Source organism: Daphnia carinata, chromosome 3 (genome assembly GCF_022539665.2).
Source record: "Daphnia carinata strain CSIRO-1 chromosome 3, CSIRO_AGI_Dcar_HiC_V3, whole genome shotgun sequence".
NCBI lineage: Eukaryota > Metazoa > Arthropoda > Branchiopoda > Diplostraca > Daphniidae > Daphnia > Daphnia carinata.
This window is the reverse complement of record NC_081333.1, coordinates 12697565-12714684: the sequence shown is the minus strand read 5'-3', so window position 1 is coordinate 12714684 and position 17120 is coordinate 12697565. Positions and strand designations below refer to the sequence as shown.

At 41.0% G+C, this 17120-nt stretch overlaps 2 protein-coding genes across 4 annotated transcripts; one reads left to right on the top strand and one right to left on the bottom strand.

Annotated features, from left to right (window-relative positions):
* Positions 1 to 4101: 4101 nt before the first annotated feature.
* Positions 4102 to 6526, bottom strand: LOC130698429 (hexosaminidase D-like). Of its 2 annotated transcripts, XM_057521069.2 has the most exons (5): positions 6307 to 6526; positions 5675 to 6068; positions 5040 to 5599; positions 4732 to 4966; positions 4102 to 4659 (listed from the first exon to the last, which is right to left on the bottom strand). In XM_057521069.2, exons 2-5 carry the CDS (start codon positions 6047 to 6049, stop codon positions 4348 to 4350), a joined length of 1482 nt encoding a protein of 493 aa, XP_057377052.1. In that variant the 5' UTR covers positions 6050 to 6068; positions 6307 to 6526; the 3' UTR covers positions 4102 to 4347. The 2 variants fall into 2 exon arrangements, with proteins under 2 accessions (XP_057377052.1, XP_057377051.1); XM_057521068.2 differs by having other exon boundaries at positions 5675 to 6526.
* A 293-nt stretch (positions 6527 to 6819) lies between these two features.
* On the top strand, positions 6820 to 10462 carry LOC130698427 (coiled-coil domain-containing protein 186-like). Of its 2 annotated transcripts, XM_057521059.2 has the most exons (13): positions 6820 to 7357; positions 7421 to 7559; positions 7626 to 7817; positions 7889 to 8008; positions 8085 to 8363; positions 8441 to 8583; positions 8644 to 8824; positions 8895 to 9134; positions 9202 to 9348; positions 9421 to 9681; positions 9800 to 9820; positions 9964 to 10113; positions 10181 to 10462. In XM_057521059.2, exons 1-13 carry the CDS (start codon positions 7116 to 7118, stop codon positions 10262 to 10264), a joined length of 2199 nt encoding a protein of 732 aa, XP_057377042.1. In that variant the 5' UTR covers positions 6820 to 7115; the 3' UTR covers positions 10265 to 10462. The 2 variants fall into 2 exon arrangements, with proteins under 2 accessions (XP_057377042.1, XP_059350382.1); XM_059494399.1 differs by lacking the exon at positions 9800 to 9820 and having other exon boundaries at positions 6822 to 7357.
* Positions 10463 to 17120: the final 6658 nt, after the last annotated feature.

Genomic DNA, 17120 nt, shown 5'->3' with positions numbered 1-17120 from the left:
CTAGGCTTTCATTTGCTCTTGTGTATTCTGTATACATAAATAGGGCCTGAATGTTTGGCCTACTATGCCTGCGTCTTTGGTTGTATGTATACACAGGCCTGGCTCGATACACATACAGCATGTTCCATTCTATTCATTTATAGCTCGCTAATTTTCTTATATCTTTTTTAAATAAAATTCTCTTGATTTCTTTTACACACGGAATCATCTATAGAACTATGGAGTATAAGAGAAAGGAACTTCCGCCGGTCCAGTGTCACACAGTATAAGGATATATGGACTGTGAAGTTGGAGAAAGATGAACTAGGACAAATGTCAAAGGGGCAACCTAGTAATAGAGTAGGTCAAGTCTTTTGGTATATATATATCCGCTGCTATACACATGACTATATTAGCCTGACCACATTAGCTATTTACAGAGTGCGCGTTTAAGGCCAAAACGAACTGCGTTGGTTTCGGCAAATAGACTCAATCAGGGGAGGACTGTATGCCTCTACACAGTTTGTCGATGAGAATAAGCTGTTACTGTTTGAAAGAGAGTAGGGCGGCCGCTTTGTCTCTTTTTTTGGTAGCCCGGTAATGAGGACAACTTAATGACTTGCTCTACTACACGCTGACATTGATATATCTCGTTTTCCAATTCGCCGCACCCGCTCCACGATTGTGTGTGCTGCACCAGTGGCTCTTTTTTTTTGCGTCCTCTTCGTGCTTTGCTGGCTCACCGAGCCGCCACTTGGTGTGACTTGGTTCCACCACACCTCCTCCTCTCTCCTCCACTTTCACAGCAAAGATCATCATGTTGCATTCCTCTTTCACAAGTAACGTCACTTTGTTGGCAGCATATGTGTCCAACATCCCCATCAGCATTCGCTGATGTCTCTCTTTGTATGTACAGGAAAAACATCTTTCTCCTACCACCTTATAGTTCCTTTCCCGCTTTTCTTGTGTACGTAACAAATCTTATTTTCATCGCGGTTTTCATCACTGATCAAATGAATCACGATATTACTTGGGCGTGGGTTTAGTGTGTCAGGGGAGTTTTCCGTTCAAATATGCACCCCAATCATTTAAACAGCCTCATCTTTAATCAGTTTGTCTTATGCAATTTAAAAGGCCGAAGATGTCAGCCCACTGGATGCTGACGTAAAGATCAAAAGGTTCAAAGCCTAATCATCAATCCGTTATGACTTTCGAAACAAGCTCGGATGAGGGAACTATACAGAGGCACACGGTTGAGCCGCCAAAGTTTTCGAAAATGAGTCAAACAACTTTGTCGTCAATTTGAGATTTTCGCGAAATGATTGTCTGTCGATCTATCAAAGAATATAAGCACAAGGGACAATTAGTAGAGCCCAATCAGGCCGCTCAACTGGATAACTCTCTAAATACGTTTTTCTTTATCAAATTTATAACTTTTCGTTTGTAAATGCATTTCTTATGGTGGGGCTACCTGCCTCTTCGTCTTCGTAATAGTTTGGCTTATTCCCTTCTGTACTCGTTTTCTTACTGCTACTTCTTTGATGAGTCCTTAGAAAACTTAACTTTTCATCAGGCAGTGTGTTGGCTCCCGATCCTGTTCGCTAGAATTGATTAGTGATTATAGATGCTCGTTAAGAAATTGGGTATGATTAAGAGAACACGTTCATTAGTTTGCTGTTAGGCGCTAAGAAATGAAGATGTTGATCGTTCTTATCATCCGCATGAAGCGTAGCACGCCCAATAAATTGGGTAACAATTTTAACAATTTTCAACTAGTCCGGTTGTTAAATTATATTAACAAAATTTAATTCTAATAATTTTATGAGCTCGGTTATGGTTGGCAAGATTAGCTTCAGGTATAGACGCGATGTAGGCCAACCCTATGGCTGTTTCTTTACAAAAACTTGGTTAGCCAACTTTTGATCAATCAGCATATTACGTCATTCAACTTTCCAACATCGTGCTGATCAAAACATGTCAAGAGTTAAGCGACCATTCTGGCTCTCATTTGCCAGCAGACTCGGCTAAAATTACCCCGACTTTAGAAAACTAAGCCTTGCCTTTTCTTTATTCCTCGTTCGGTTTCGCAAAGTTGTTTTGCCTGTTAGTAGAGGAATAGTTCATTCACCAGCCTTTCTATTGCAACCCAACAGATTGATAAACCATTATTATGTCATATAGGTTCGTTATAGTCTTCCGCTACGGTTAAAGTTTTGTCTTGGAATGGGTTATCCATTTTATTCTTATTTAGTTATCTTCATTCGAATGCCGTGTACTCGCAGGAGGACAAAGAGTTGCTCTCCACAATAGCGTAACCAATAGAAAACACAAACAAGACATACTGATTGGCTCGATTCAAACGCTGTCGTCATTCTGTATATCTTTCGTATTCAAATTTTTACATAAAAGGCTATCTATTATGTGTGCAAATTCGATTTATTGTTGGTCCTGATTCCTCGGAGAAACGGGAAAGGACCCACCAAAGCCAATATGTGTATTCCGAGATGGTGTTTGAAAATCCGCAAAGAAAGGTAACATCAAAGACTCCTTATAACAGTACCGGAAATGGCCGTCACACACAACAAGCGGTGAAACTATTTTCAATATGCGCTGACATTTTCCAATTTCATTTGGCAAACGTCGAGACTACCGCATGTATACATAAACGTTTAACAATCTAGCGCTTCAGTGTATTCTCCTCTGCATCTTTCCTTGTACAATTGATCTCGTCTCCATTGAAGTGTACCATGAAAAAGTCGTGTCCGACCGACTAGAAAATTGTAGCAACATCAGCGGCGGTAACAACAAGCCGCGATACATTCATCTCCGTGCGTGTATCGTGTTTGAATTTCCCTCGCTCCTCCTCGGGGACGGTGGTGCTGAAGCGAATACAAGTTCAAACAGAGCAAAAGGATGAATCCTTCCAACACCACATTCGGAATAGTAATACGAAAAAAAAAAAAAATTCTGAATAAATACACGGCCTATTTGCATCGACTAATTGAGCCGTTTTCCAGAGCGTATTATGGCGGCACGCTTCTTCTCCTGCCCTCTTCTATAAGATTTTTTTCAAAAGGTGTTTGTTCAACTATCGATTGATTGGATTATAGTCGGCTTATAGTCCCTAGGCCTAAAGGTCTGTATGTTTGTATACGTTAGACCTAGTGTGTGTAGCGTCGCGTTGTTGTGTTGAGTACAGGAATCAATGATGAATCCACGTCGAAGAAGAATGAGAACGAGCCCAACATTAGAGTTGTGCGGGAGTGTGAAGGGTGTCAAACTAAGGCCAATTCTCTAACGAAAAAAAATCACAGCCGAGGGGGTTTCAATATTGTATTTTTATTTAGCTTATCACAAGGAAGCATACACACACGTGCATATCACACACCGCAAGTTCCTTTTTTTTTTTAATTCTAGGGAACACGCGGCAGCTGCCGCTGCTACCCAGGGCTGTACGCAATGGAGTTTTTTCTTTTCAAATGCAAATGCGAGTGGGGTGCCCCTTTCGCAATCCGTTGATCGTCCGCTTCACCCCTCTCTTGGACCAATCGTTCAATTGTTCCAGTCGTAATCGGTCTGACTTTTACGGCAGCCTTCGTCTAGCCAAAAACGATGTACTGGCATCAGTCTGATAATGGGCAGCGCTCAGAAGGTCAGGTCATCCAGCATGGGCTCTTTCTAGAATTCATTCAAAGGAACCCACATTCCCATTCGGACAAACACACACATGGACCATTTCTATCTCCACAATCCCCCCTTTCCATTCCTAGGTTTAATTGGCCAACAAATAGGAGGCGAATAGCCGAAGCAAATCGTCTGCGGAGTCTTCGTTCCATCCACACAAAATGATTATTTTCTTTTTTACTGTTACCTTCTTCTTTGTTCTGGACATTTTTTTTTTTTTGTTTATTCTTAGTTTCAAAAAAGGAGCGGCCCCGCCCTTTCTTTGGATTGATTAATGGATCGGCTCGTAATCAAGCCATCACACTCGCACACGTCTATGTACTAGGCCCATCCCTTTGCTCGAGTCGACAAGCTAAGAGTAAGGAGAAAAGGATGTCAAAAACCGATTAAAGCAACACGCGATGGCATTATCCCCGCTAGCGGTACAGAATGAGATAAGTAGATTGACAAGTGTAATTGAATAGCAAATTAAAAAACATCCAAAAAATGGAATCAATACCGAAATCGTTATATATCAAGTTTGGACGTTGAAGAATAAGAATACTTGGAGTAATACATATAGTACAAATATAAAAGGATACACAAAGTAATAAGGAGCAAACGTAGTACGAGATATTAAAATAGTTAACCAGCCGATCGTATTCTTCTCACAATACGTATGACTGGCGCTGTTTAAATTTGTTTCTAAATAGGTCTTCTCGGCCAGACATTTTTGGAGCGTAGAACCTCAATGGCCATAAGGAGCTCACCCACTTTGTCGGCCATGGGTTTGACGTGTGATTCGAACCACTCTTTGGTGGTATTCGTGTCGTAAACAGCCGGGAAGGCGATCTCTGATTCACGTTTCAATGCATCGAAACTGTTTTGTAGATAGCTGAGCTCAGTGCCGATACCAGACAGGTGGGTAGGGCTGGAAAATTGCTTGGCCAAGTTATAATCGGTCAACCAACCGCGTACAACAGAGTCGTTGAGCACTTTAGCGTACTGTTCCATTGTCTAGAAAACAAACAATAAATCAATGAGAATCTATGTATATCACGGCATTCAGATGTTCGTGAATTGCAGTACCTGGCCGTAGTTTTGTATCACGCTATATACTTCCCAACCGGGGAAATTGCAGCTAGGGTAGTAGGTATCTTGCGCCTGTTGGAAAATAAAACTTCCCGTGCATCCTAAATACTGAACAGCTTCTTGGTCTGCCAAATGCACATGATTCTCGCCGTACTGAAGCAAAAGTAAATCCACGGCGAGCGAAGGAAATGCTGCTGGCAGTAGTTCGCACGTGACTGCAAAGTGATCGTACCTTCAAGGTGGACAATGTTGACGATCGAGTTATCCTAGAACGAAATTTGATGACAATAACTATATTGGCTTACCGAGACCAGCCGGTAAGCATGATGCCTTTGAATTTTCTTAGATAGGGAGTGTCTCGATATTCCTCGATCAGACGTAGCCATGCGCGGTGGTTCTCTACGTGGTACCGAACACTGGTGATTTGCTGGTTTGAACCAGTGGCACCTTTAAATGCACTAGCTGCCCAAATGGCATCAAAAACCTTCAAATACTTGGCCCAGATATCGCGATCTAGTTCGAGTGCTGGTTTGTAGTTCCAAACAACGAGATCCACTAAGCTACCAATGCCAGACTGAACCAATTGAGGTTCGGTGAAGGAACGAAATTCGTCGTCCCACATCATGGGTCGCATACCTAGTTTGTCGTTAACGAATTTTGCAACTGCAGTGACATGATCAATAAAGAGATCTGAAGTCGACCACAGCCTGTTATTCATACGATCCTGGCAAGCAGTACATCGGCCAATAAAGTAAACTTCATCCGCTCCGATGTGAATCCTCTTCGATTCCGGGTGTAATTTGGCAACTTGCTGTAGCATGTGGAACAGCAAAGGCAGTGTCTCCTTGTGAGTTGGACATATGGCCTGTATACAAGGTTTTAATGTGGTAAAGAAATTGTTTTGAAACGAAAACTACTTGTTGCCAGGATATACACACACCTGAGGCTGCTCTGGTACTTCTCGTAGGTGCATATGTTCTGGAAGTTTTAGGAGGAACTCTAGATGTCCAAAAGTTTGAATAAGTGGGATTACTTCCAAATGGTTTTCCTTTGCCAGCTGATTGATTTTCAAGACCATTGATGGGGTATATGCATTACGAGCAGGGGTGTTTTCAAGAGAGGTGCCAGTGTACGGAAACATATCTTCATATTCAATCAAAATGCCAGTGGCCCCAAGTTTGGCTAGTAATGGAAACAGATCTGCAAAATATGTTGGCTTAGGCGGTGATCCCTTCAAATCAATGTGAACTATCTTGCTCTTGAACAGGGGTTCATAACTGCTTGTCTGTTCTGTTTCCATGTCACCATCCTCCATTCTTTTGGCAGCTTCAGAGCTAGAAGTTTGTGAGCAATCAATTTTGTGTTGATTCATCTCAGTTGAAAGCGGACTTTTCATGTACCAACACAAAGTAAGTAATACAAAGAGTATTGTCACGAGCCATAAGAAACGTTTGGCACTGCACTGCGTACATAGTTTGACTAGAACGGCCATGACAAGCAGCCGTGTTTCAATACTTCGAGTATGAAAAATAAAGGACTTGACGCAAAACTTCAAGACAGACAACGACTTACATTATATTCTTAGAGGCAAGCGAAATTCTGGAGTCCACAGACTGTACCGGTTATAAAAGCAACTACGTTCCGGCGTATCTCTCATTTCACGTAAGCAAACACTCAAAGCAGACTGAGTAGACACATCAGCAGACGGAAAAAAAATATTACTCGACGCTCTATTTTCAATTGCAGCTGGGTCAACAATTGCTCTGGCTTGTTCCACTTTATTACAATTGGCCGGCAATTCACTTTTCTCTTATGTGAATATATTTTAAATGGAGCACCCTAGGATGGCTTTTGGTTAACTCCTCAACTACAGCGAAGATATCCAAACATTCGCATGTCTGTTTTTCTGACGCGACCGAAAGCTGCGGTTTCAATTTTCAATCGCTAGAGGACAGTAAACAAAAGTACGTGCATAGGGAGTTAGGGACGACCAATCTATCTTTTTCTATGGTTTTAATACCATGAAATTTGTTAGCTTATCAAGGTTTTCTGTTTTGAGTTTTGGATTGCAAGTTAATGATTAGCACTCCACTACTGGCCGTAGTTTTATATAGAACCGAAATGGCTAAAAACAATTTAACATGCAAGTAGTATACAATCCAAGAAGCAGACGAAAAAAATTGTTGTCATGACGATCGCGAGATTTGACACGTCCAATCAGCTGTACAAGAAAAGCGGAGTTACCCGACAAATGTCAGATTAGGTCGAAAGTTTATTCCTTTCTATCCAACAAATACAATAACGGTACTTGTGGCAATTGAGAAAAAGTATGGAAGTGTGATACGGGTTCACACTGAGTGTGAACGCTTCCCTCGAGAACGATGATGGATCCGTGTTGTTTGGAAAACGTTGCAATTTCTGAAGTGAATGATAAAACAGTACTAAACGAACTAAATGTAATCCCTGAGAACGTGGTTCCAAATGGGACACATCCAGATTCAGATGGGTCAGCTCCGGTTATTTATGACATAATGGTAGAGAAACCCCATGATGTGTCAGCTGGATCTGATTTTTCAGATGTCATTAACCAAGTAGATTTGCCTCAAAGTGATTACGAAGAAAGGTATAATTATTGCAAAACTATATAAATTTATATTCTGTTAAAAAAGCTGTTTTACTGTTGCAGGTATAATAGTCTGCTAGAAGAACAGAATAATTTCCAAAAAGAGATTTTGGAATTGAGAAGCCATCTTATTAAAAGTGAAGAATATTGGCAACAGCAACTTGCAAAGTTGAAAACTGAATATGAATCCAAATTATCCAAAGTAATCTTATTGTGCTTCTACAGTTTCATTTCTTGAGCATACAAAATTTCTTCATGAATGTGATAGGTCCAGAAGGAAAGAGATTCCATGGTGGTCAAATATGCACACAGCGAGAAAGAAGTCATTGTCGCTCACAACCAGAGAGATTCCATGGAGAAGAAAATGAAAGATGCAATCAAAGAACGGGATGTCTTGCTTGAAAAGATCAAAGGAATGAATAATGAAAAAACCAAAATTTGCAATATGTTGGAAGTTAAGGTACAGTTGAGATATTTACCATCCTTGCTCTTGGAAAGTGAAATTATTTAATCTGTTTTTCTTCTGTATAGTCCAATGAGTACTTCGCCTCCCAAAGAGAAGTTGATCGACTAAAAGAAGAAGTAAATTCCAGAGAGATCAAACTCCGTTGGGGCCAAAACAAGCTAAAAGCTGAAACAGAAAGTCATCAGGTAAGAAGCTTTGTGATTTGGCACCTGTGATACATGTATCGGTAATGAAATGGCATCTGATTTGTTTTTGCATTAGGAAACACAATCAAAATATGAGAAAAGCGTGCAGCTGATCAAACAACTTAAAGATGAAGTTGAAGAACTTAAGCGTAGCTGTAACGACATGAAGTCGAAGCAGAATGATGCCAAAGCAATCAACGACGCCCATTTACTCGAAGAAAAAGCGCGCCTTATTATGGAAAAACAAAGCTTGGAGGAGAAAACTGCCGGCTATAAAAACGCCCTTAAAGAGTTCGAGATGGTAAAAACTAGACACACGCAACTAGTTGAAGAAAATAGCAGCCTTTTATCCAAAGTAATTAGTATTCAACAAAAAGTCAACTTCCTGAGTATTTCTACTGTATTTACTGGAGCATCTTGGCATTTTTGCAGCTACAAGTTATTCAGAAAGAGCGATCGGAACAGGAAGACAACATCAACCAATTAAAAGAACAAGTCTCTCAACAGCGAGATTCTCTGATTCAAGCTCAAACCAAATTGGCCGAAATGGATGGAGTGCAAACACAGTTAGAATTGTAAGTTTTGCATTTCTGAAAATGAACAAACATTCATTAACTTTGTTCTTATTGAAATAGCCAAAGGCAAAGAGACTCAAAACACCAGGAAGAGCTTGACTTCATCAAGCAATCTAATATAGATTTAGAGGAGGATATGCAAAGATGCCGGGCAAAAGAAAGTGAACTTCTTGAATTCACTCAACGACTTACTGAAACCAACGTTCGGCTCCAGTCAGAATTGGCCACCGTCCACGAGGAGGTACGTTTTCACAATATGTTTATTCATCGAAAACGCTATAAACTAAATTTTATCCATCAAATTTGCGTAGGCCCAATTGTTGAAAACTCACAGGGATGAAATCCTTGCCAAGTTGGAGGAAGCCGAGCGCAAGTGGAAGAATGCCAAGCTCGAGTTAACACACGAGCAAGAGAACCGGAATGGCGAAGCGACCGCCTGGGCACGTACTGTCTCGGAGAAATCTCGGCTTTGCGAAGATTTGCAAACACAAGTCCGTGAACTACAGAACGAGCTGGCATCGGTCCGTAGAAAGCACGCCATTAATCTCAAGGTGGAACATTTCTTATATCTACTGTTTAATTCATAATTTTATTTGATTCCTTCATTTTAACGCACAGGAATTAACACGGGAGTTGAGGGTCACAAAGAAACGGCTTGATCACATTGAATCGTCATCGGCAAACGCCAATGCTACCCACAACAATGATGGAACCAGTTTGGGTTCAAGGACGAGTTCGAACACGTCCTTAAATACCACAGGCATCGTAAGCAAATCAATTTGGATTCTAGCAGTGAACGTGTCGGTATACCGAACGGGAATGTTTTCCATTTAATAGGAACATCGAACTCCAGAGCATTCGCCTTCGCCTACTCCTGCTTCGGTCAACATGTCGCCTGACTGGGAGCGAAGTGCCCTTTTTGAAAAAATGGTCCGCGTCCAACGTGATAATGCTCGAAAGAGCGAGAAGATCGATTTTTTAGAAGAACATGTGCAAGACCTTCTGGCCGAAGTCAAGAAAAAGAACAGAATCATCCAATTCTTCTTTGCGAAGGAGGATGCAGGATCGCTGGCTAGTGAGGCTAGTGATCGACACAAGGTGAGCGGTCACATAACTGAGTTCTCCGATTGAGTTGTACATTAGAGCAAAATTAGGAAACTGTAGATCAATCTGTTTCGTTTCTTTTTCTCTCTTTCACCATTTGCTGCGCTTTCAGGACATGAAGTTGATGTATCAGGTAAAGAAAAGTTTTAACGAAAACTCAGAAACATTTGGAATATCCTCTTCGCTTTGCTTTTCGTTATCAAAGTGTCATTGAATGGTCATAGGAAAATGTTTAATGGAAAAAAACAATTCTTCTTCGTTTGCCCTTTGTTTTAGGCTGAAATGGCCAAACACGGTGGAATCATGTCGTCCATGTACAATTTGAAGAGCCTGGACAACGGTCTGAGCTTGGAACTGTGTATGGAAATCAATCAGAAGCTGCAGAGTGTCCTGGAAGACACGCTTTTGAAAAACATAATGCTTAAAGTATAACATGTTCTGTTTCATCTTTGTCCAAGTTGCGCACTTAATACGTTTTCCCGCCATTTTGCAGGATAATTTAAGCACATTAGGTGCTGAAGTAGCTAGGATAAGCCAACAATATCAATCGCTATTGCAACAACAAAAGCAACCATAAACGCGTCAAGTGCAAATGAAACGAAGATGACTCTTCGCATCGCGGCATCTCATCGTTTTGACAGATTATTTATTTTGTCAATTATTTTTTAATGTAAACATATTATTTCTTTTTAAATAGGTTAACTTAAATCAGACTACTATTTCTATAACCACTATCCATTATGTTGTCGTTATTGTTGTTGATGTTGTTGTTAAATGTGCAATCAGACGTTACGAGCCATTATACCCGGAGCATATCTCGCGACTTGTGTCTGTGTAATGTAGCGCGAAATCGGGATCTCGTGCGGCCGTGATCGTGAAGTCGTTCCCATCTCCTACAACGATTTTCGAGATAGGGACCAGCTTCTAGTCACAGCGCGGATGTAGAGTAAACGAGGTGGAAGTCGACCGATAAAAGAAGAGACTCAATTCTTCGTCCATTTTGTGAAGCTTTCACAAGGAAAATGAAACTCGGTAGAGTGTAGCACATTCCCCATCGTTTTCTCTTGAAATCCTTTTGGCTTTTTTTACACTCGGAAACTTCATTTTTCGTAGAGGTTAACTCGATCCATTCTATCATCTAGTAGACAGCAAGACGACAGTTTTAAATGGCAAAACGTGTAAAACCAAAAGATCTACATTCGTTCAGGCACAGATCAGAAAGTCTAAATTTGGTATTTAAAAAATAGAAATCAAATTGAGATTTGAAAGGGAAAAAAAAGGAGGGGGGTTAAAGTGATGCCAAGTTTTCGGCTTGCTCAGATCGTTTAGTCAAATATATCTTCTCAAAAGAAAAAAAAATTCTAACGTCCGCACGTAGAAGAGAAATAAAGAATGCTGGCCATCAGGTACTTGACATGCTAATTCGTCGTCTTCTTTCTTCGTCCAATCATGAATATGATAATGCGATATGTCGGCTTCAAACGCCGGCGTGTGTAAAGATGGATAGTCAGAAGGCCGAACCGTGAAAAAAAAAAAACAGAGATGTGGGATGCTACAGGACGATTGCCAGAAGAAAAGAGTCATCATTGTACATGCAGCAACGATGTCGACGGCCCAAAGTGGGATACATCGGTGAACGACAGGTAATGATTAGCGATCGTATGCATCCTAAACTGACGGTGAACACGACAAAAGATTTCCCAACCGTGGGGGAGGTGAAAGAATCTTTTTGCCTAGTTATATCCGAAGCAAAAGTCTAAATATACACGGACCAACTGAAAAGGCAAAGCCGCTGGCTAACAAGAACGAAACACTAGACGTCGAGGAGGGAGGAGAAGAAGATAAGAAGGAAAGAGAGGCATCGTTGTGTGTGTAAGCATGAGTTGAACAATCTTTCAGTGGGCTGCCAGAACGATTAGACTAAATGCGGATCATGCGGAAGATGTATATACTTTTCTGGCTGGCCTGCGTTATGTATACACTGGTCTATAAATTTATCTTTATTTGTATAGACCAGAGCTATATGTCTTACGTTGTAACGAGCAAAAACAGAAACATTCACACACAGCACGTCTGTATCAGTTTTGGGAGCTTATGCAAGAGGAAAGGCAAGAACCAAAATGTCGTCCGTATTGAAACGAGAGAGATGAGAGAGTTGGTTGTGCCTGCACGAAGCCATGAAGGGAATGCAATGATGGCCGTTTGTCATGTGTCGTGATAATGAATAGGCCGGATCGCCCCCCCCCCCCCCCAAAATGGGCCACTAACTACGCGTTCCCCGTTTCTGCCGTTCTTTTCGTCGTCATCGTGTAATAGTTTGTGCCTCTTTAGATGTGCGCAAGCCATGCCAACTTCTCGAAAATAAACAGAGATACAAGGATGCACATGATGAGAGCCACATATTTCCCTTCCCCTTTTTCTTGTTTTAAGTTTTTTTTCTTTTTTTGTCTTTGGCTTTGGCCGCCTTCCATTCTGAAGAGGCGGAGGGAGGAGCTTGCACGCGGGAATGCGCCAGGATGATGGCCCATTTGACTCATGACCATTTGAGCTTCTCTCTAATAATGCCAACACTGTCATATCTCATTAGATAATTACTGCCTTCTGCCTTTTTGTCTACTTTTTTGTGTGGCTCTTTTTTTTTCTATAGCTCAAGATAATGATGGCTCGTAGACACACACACACACACGAGAAAGAGGAGTGAACTCATCGCTGGAAACAGGCTATGGAATAGTGCGTTCTTTTTTGTCTGTCGATAACGAAACGATGAAAGAAAAAGAGTGAATCCATTTGCGTGTAGAACAACACGGCAGATGGCCAAAACTCGCATTCATCCTAAGAAAAACGAAAATCTTTGGATCAATCGGCCAGTTGAGAGAGTCAAATAGCCCCCCCCCCTACCAACTTTTCAGTCTTGTCGTGTCTGACACTTTATGGATTTATAACAGAGACGGCCTGCCTAGCCGAATGGCTTAGTCGTTTTCTTATTAAAGCAAATAACGTGCCGTCGTTGGCCGACAGATTTATCCGCCAGTTTTCCCACTCGAAAGAACAGCGCGACGCAACCTTAAAACAAACACATGTCATAATAAAAAATGATAATGCAAAGAATGCTTATATTGCGGTGCCTGGAACAACAGCCGCAGCAGCAGCAAACTCTGAGGCCTTTCGTAACAATAAAGTCTATATATATATATAAAATGATTTGAGATTGATGTTCGTCTAGAGGGTCTATATCGACCTTGCCTGTTATAATATACAGGTGCTGAGGCCCCCAGATGATGTGCTGTCGGGAGTAATAATTTAATAACACAACCTGTCTGCAAACAGCGGAGGCTTTTTATTAGAAATCCCCTACTCCTTTTTCACGTGCTGATTCAGAGCTTTGCACCGTGTGCGATATGTTTGATAAGGTCGCAACAACGTCAACATCACGACGTGTGGGAACCTAATGAAAAAGAGAGACAAGTCCTTTATAGAGTTATACGACCACGGCTAATGTCGTATAGCATAATTGATTTACAACAGCTGGTGATAGTGTCAGACTCTTTTGTACATGGTGCTATACGCTGTGTCATAAAAGTATAGCCTTTATCCTCTCCATCGCGCGTATATCCTATGCATAGGGGGACGTCTGTTTTGCACGCAGGTCGTATGAGCTGTGCGACGACCGGTGATGGAACTTGTGCGTTTCTCCTCTGATTCTATTCGCTAGACGCATTCGCACGCAAATGCTGCCGGAACAAAATCAACTTGGGAAAGAAAACGATTTCACTTTGATGGTAACAATAATGACACACTGCGACAACAACAACAAACACATCATCGCCAACTATGCGCCCATTCAAAAAGTAGATCGCAGCCAGTCGCTTTGTCGTGTGTTGCGTGAGTTTTAAGTGACTCACTTTACCAAAGGATATACGCAAGAGTAATAAAATGAAAAGGCATGGAACAACCGACCCTCCATACGTATCGTTATATATATATATATACCCTTCTAGCAATAATGGTCGAAAAATAGGAGTCATCATAATCTCGTACTATTCCATTTCGCTGCTGTGTGGCTCATCGTTAGGGACATAATCCTTTTCTGTCTGTCAAAAGTTTTATCTTTCTTTTTCGTAGTGTTTTTTTTTTTTTTATGTTTTGTGTTGTCTTTCGTGTGTGTGTCGTTGTTAAGGAAATGCTATGCTGCTCGTATCATAAATAACAGTTGTGGAACAATCCGAGTAATGAATCATGACAGAGTAGTTTGCTTAGGAGGGGGTTCCAGCAGCAGCGGAGCTGGTCTTCCCCCTCACCAAAGCAAAACGTTACCTTGTTTTGTTTTGTTTTTTTCTGTTTCTTTCATTCCAAGGCCCGGAAGTAATTAAAGTCCGCCCCGAAATGTTAAATCCCGTTCCGTGTAATATTTGCTGCGCGTATACACATCACCGCCACGTATATATTTATATACGACATTCATCGTTGTAAAGAATCCTCAGTTATTAAATGGGGTCCCGTTGTTTGTTTTATAATAGACTTGACGTGCTTCGTTTAAGCTTTCCATTTGAAGGGAAAACGAGCTAATAAAGAGAGCAGTCATCATCATCATCGTTTTCGTCGTCGTCATCGTACCACCGTGCGTCCCGAAAAGAAAACGCGTTTTACTAGCGCCGTGTCGACTGATTTATAGACACACGCAGGAACAGAAAAGAAAAAGGAAAAAAAAAAAGACTAAAAGGGTAGAAATTAATAACTAATACAAGGAGAGATAGAAAAATGAGTTGGCATGCTATGGCGCTGCTGTTGTTAAAGTCTCATCATTATTCAATCGCGGCCGATTCGTTTAATGAGCGCATCGCGGAGGGTTATAGTCTCTATAGCTCTAATGAAAGGTGTTTTCCAGCTGTTGAAACAGTTACAACATAAATAATGATGAATGAATACCATCCAGCGTTTTGCTGAAGTAAAAATATAAAAAGATTTCTTTTTTTTCTTCGAGATTTCGGCTCTCGTTCCCCCATTTTCTCTTGCATTAAACGCAACGTTGTTCCCTTTGTCTTTTTTCGGAATAGCCCCAAACATTCTTATTTTTCCTAATAACGGCCCATCTTCATGTACGCATTCCCTTATATATACACACTGGAGGAAAACACTATTAAGCCATATAGCAACAAACAACGTGCGCAGATACGTTATCAGAATTGAGAATGAGTTCCATGTAGCCGCGCGCGCTTGCCGCCTTTATGGCAGCAGCGTCGGCTCGATCTCGATTTACATGAAGCACCGAAAAAGAGGAGGAGAACGACCGAAAAAAAAAAAATAAAATAAATAGAAAAGGACGGCCGAGAGACACATCATCAGTCTATACCAAAAGCAAAATACAGACAAGTTAACGAAGAAATTTTGGTGGGTTGACACTTGATATCGGTAAACTTTGCGTCGGACTTTCCTTCCTTCACCCCCCTTTTTTTTTCTTAGAAGAAAGAAAAACCCTAATCATTTAAAGTTGGTATTATTATTAGATTTTTTTTTTAACGACTTTTTCGTGTGCGTTATTGGATACTTGCGCTGACCGTCCCCGTCATTTAAGAAAAACTAAGATTAAATGACTCCATCATTTGAGATAGGGCACAGGTTCTATGCGCGCGGCCATATTGCGTCTATGGTGTAACACTATTCGTACGAGTGCTGTGATGTTCAACCCATTTGCTTGGAATCCAGAGTCTTGTGTTGGGCCCCAACCGCTGTGCGATGCGACACTTTCAAACGTTAATAACCCCTTTCGGAGAAAATTAGGAAGAAAATAGAGGAGGGTTGAAATAGGGATTGTAAAAGAAAGAGGAGGAGCCGGTGCGGCCGTATTATTCACATTAAGTCTCCAAAGTTTTGAATTCGAATGAGTTCCAGCATCGCGCCATCATGGCGATCGAATTTCCTGCAGCTTGAAAACACAAGCATCTTTTAGGTTCTGAAAAACTGGACAATGGAAGGAACGCGAAGTAAATTGAATTGACGAGCAACTGCAATTCCATATAATTGCATTAAAAGATATGAGGAAGGATTTCCAATGGCCAAAGACATTGTTGTATAGGATCAATGCGTGGTATCCTGCTGGTCGGAGGAAACCGGTTCATTTATAAACACACACTTGGTTTTTTTTTTTTAAACGGGCCAAGACTTTCAACAGCTCGTTAGTCTCTTCCTTAATGGTTACACCGGTAGAGGAGCTATTTCAACTTTCTCTTAATAAACCCCCCCCCTCCTCCCGAAAGGCATTGGTATTTTAGAAATGAAAACAAACAGTTTATGAAAAGAAAAAGTTGAGAAAAAAAATAAGAACAACCAAGCAATTCCAGTCAACCAGTTAATAAGGAATAAACAATCCCTGCATTTCTCGTCCTTGATTTCAAAAAAAGACATTTTTTTTTTTTTTTTTTTCGCTATGTTCCAAACAAAAAATGTCGTCTTTTTACCCCCCATCGGGGTTGTTTCTTATTCTTCTTGTTCCTCCTCTTGCTAGTCCCCTACATCGCCTCGTTGGTCCTGTCTGTAAAAGTCGAATAACACAACAACATTCCTTTACTTCCATTTTAAAAAGACCTGATCATCTGTTGTTTGATTTTTTCCAATCATTAGCCAAGTCCCCTTTCCTCCCTCATTCCATTTACAACCCGTCCCCCGTATAATTTTCAAATGTGCCACAGAAAGAGTAAAAGGAATTGTAATTGATTAACCCTTTTAAAAGAAAGGGGGGAAACAAAAATTATGAAAAAAACCCGGTTAGGAGCTCTTGCTGGGCATCCCCCGGTGTGTTTTCTTCTCTGCCCCTACAGACGCTAGAGCCGGTCCGGTTGTTAGTGGTTTTCGGCGACTCATAGGTGGTAATTGCTTACCCTTAGACATACGGAAAGCCATCAGTTAACGGTGCCCTGTATGTAGAGATATCTACTATATAATGAAAGATATTTTCACCTCCATTTTCAATTTCTCCATGAGTTGTAATCATCCATGCTATGTGGCATGTATCTTGGCTGTAACTATCAGCTGCGTTTGTTACAAACAAAAAGGGAAGGAAAAAAAACAAAAAAACAAGGAGATGGTAGGTAAAGATTCGGGGGTGAAATACCAGACATATTTTTCTTCTCCAAAGGTAAAAAAAAAAAAAGAAAAGAAGGGGAATGGTGGTGAGGGGATGTAAGAGACACGTAAAGGCGGACAGGACAGTGGAAGTATATATATATATATATATACAGTATATATAACAGTTCTGTTATCATGTGCAGAGTTGTATGAGACATCAACCAAAGAAAAAAACAAAACACAATCATCTAACAGGGAGACCTCAGGAGCAGCGGCAGCATTTTCTTATTTGACGTTTTTTGGAAAGGCCTAGGCCTCCCGTGTCATTCATCAGGTGAGGAGGTCCGTGTCGTCTTTAACTGATATACAAG

Excerpts from the sequence above, each read along its gene's own strand:
- LOC130698429 (XM_057521068.2), bottom strand. The coding sequence starts at position 6,226 with ATGGCCGTTCTAGTCAAACTATGTACGCAGTGCAGTGCCAAACGTTTC. Across the intron at positions 5,600-5,674 it reads AAGTACCAGAGCAGCCTCAG|GCCATATGTCCAACTCACAA; the intron begins GTGTGTGTATAT and ends CCTTGTATACAG. Across the intron at positions 4,660-4,731 it reads TGATACAAAACTACGGCCAG|ACAATGGAACAGTACGCTAA; the intron begins GTACTGCAATTC and ends TTTGTTTTCTAG.
- LOC130698427 (XM_057521059.2), top strand. The coding sequence starts at position 7,116 with ATGATGGATCCGTGTTGTTTGGAAAACGTTGCAATTTCTGAAGTGAAT. Across the intron at positions 7,560-7,625 it reads ATGAATCCAAATTATCCAAA|GTCCAGAAGGAAAGAGATTC; the intron begins GTAATCTTATTG and ends TGAATGTGATAG. Across the intron at positions 8,009-8,084 it reads CTGAAACAGAAAGTCATCAG|GAAACACAATCAAAATATGA; the intron begins GTAAGAAGCTTT and ends TTTTTGCATTAG.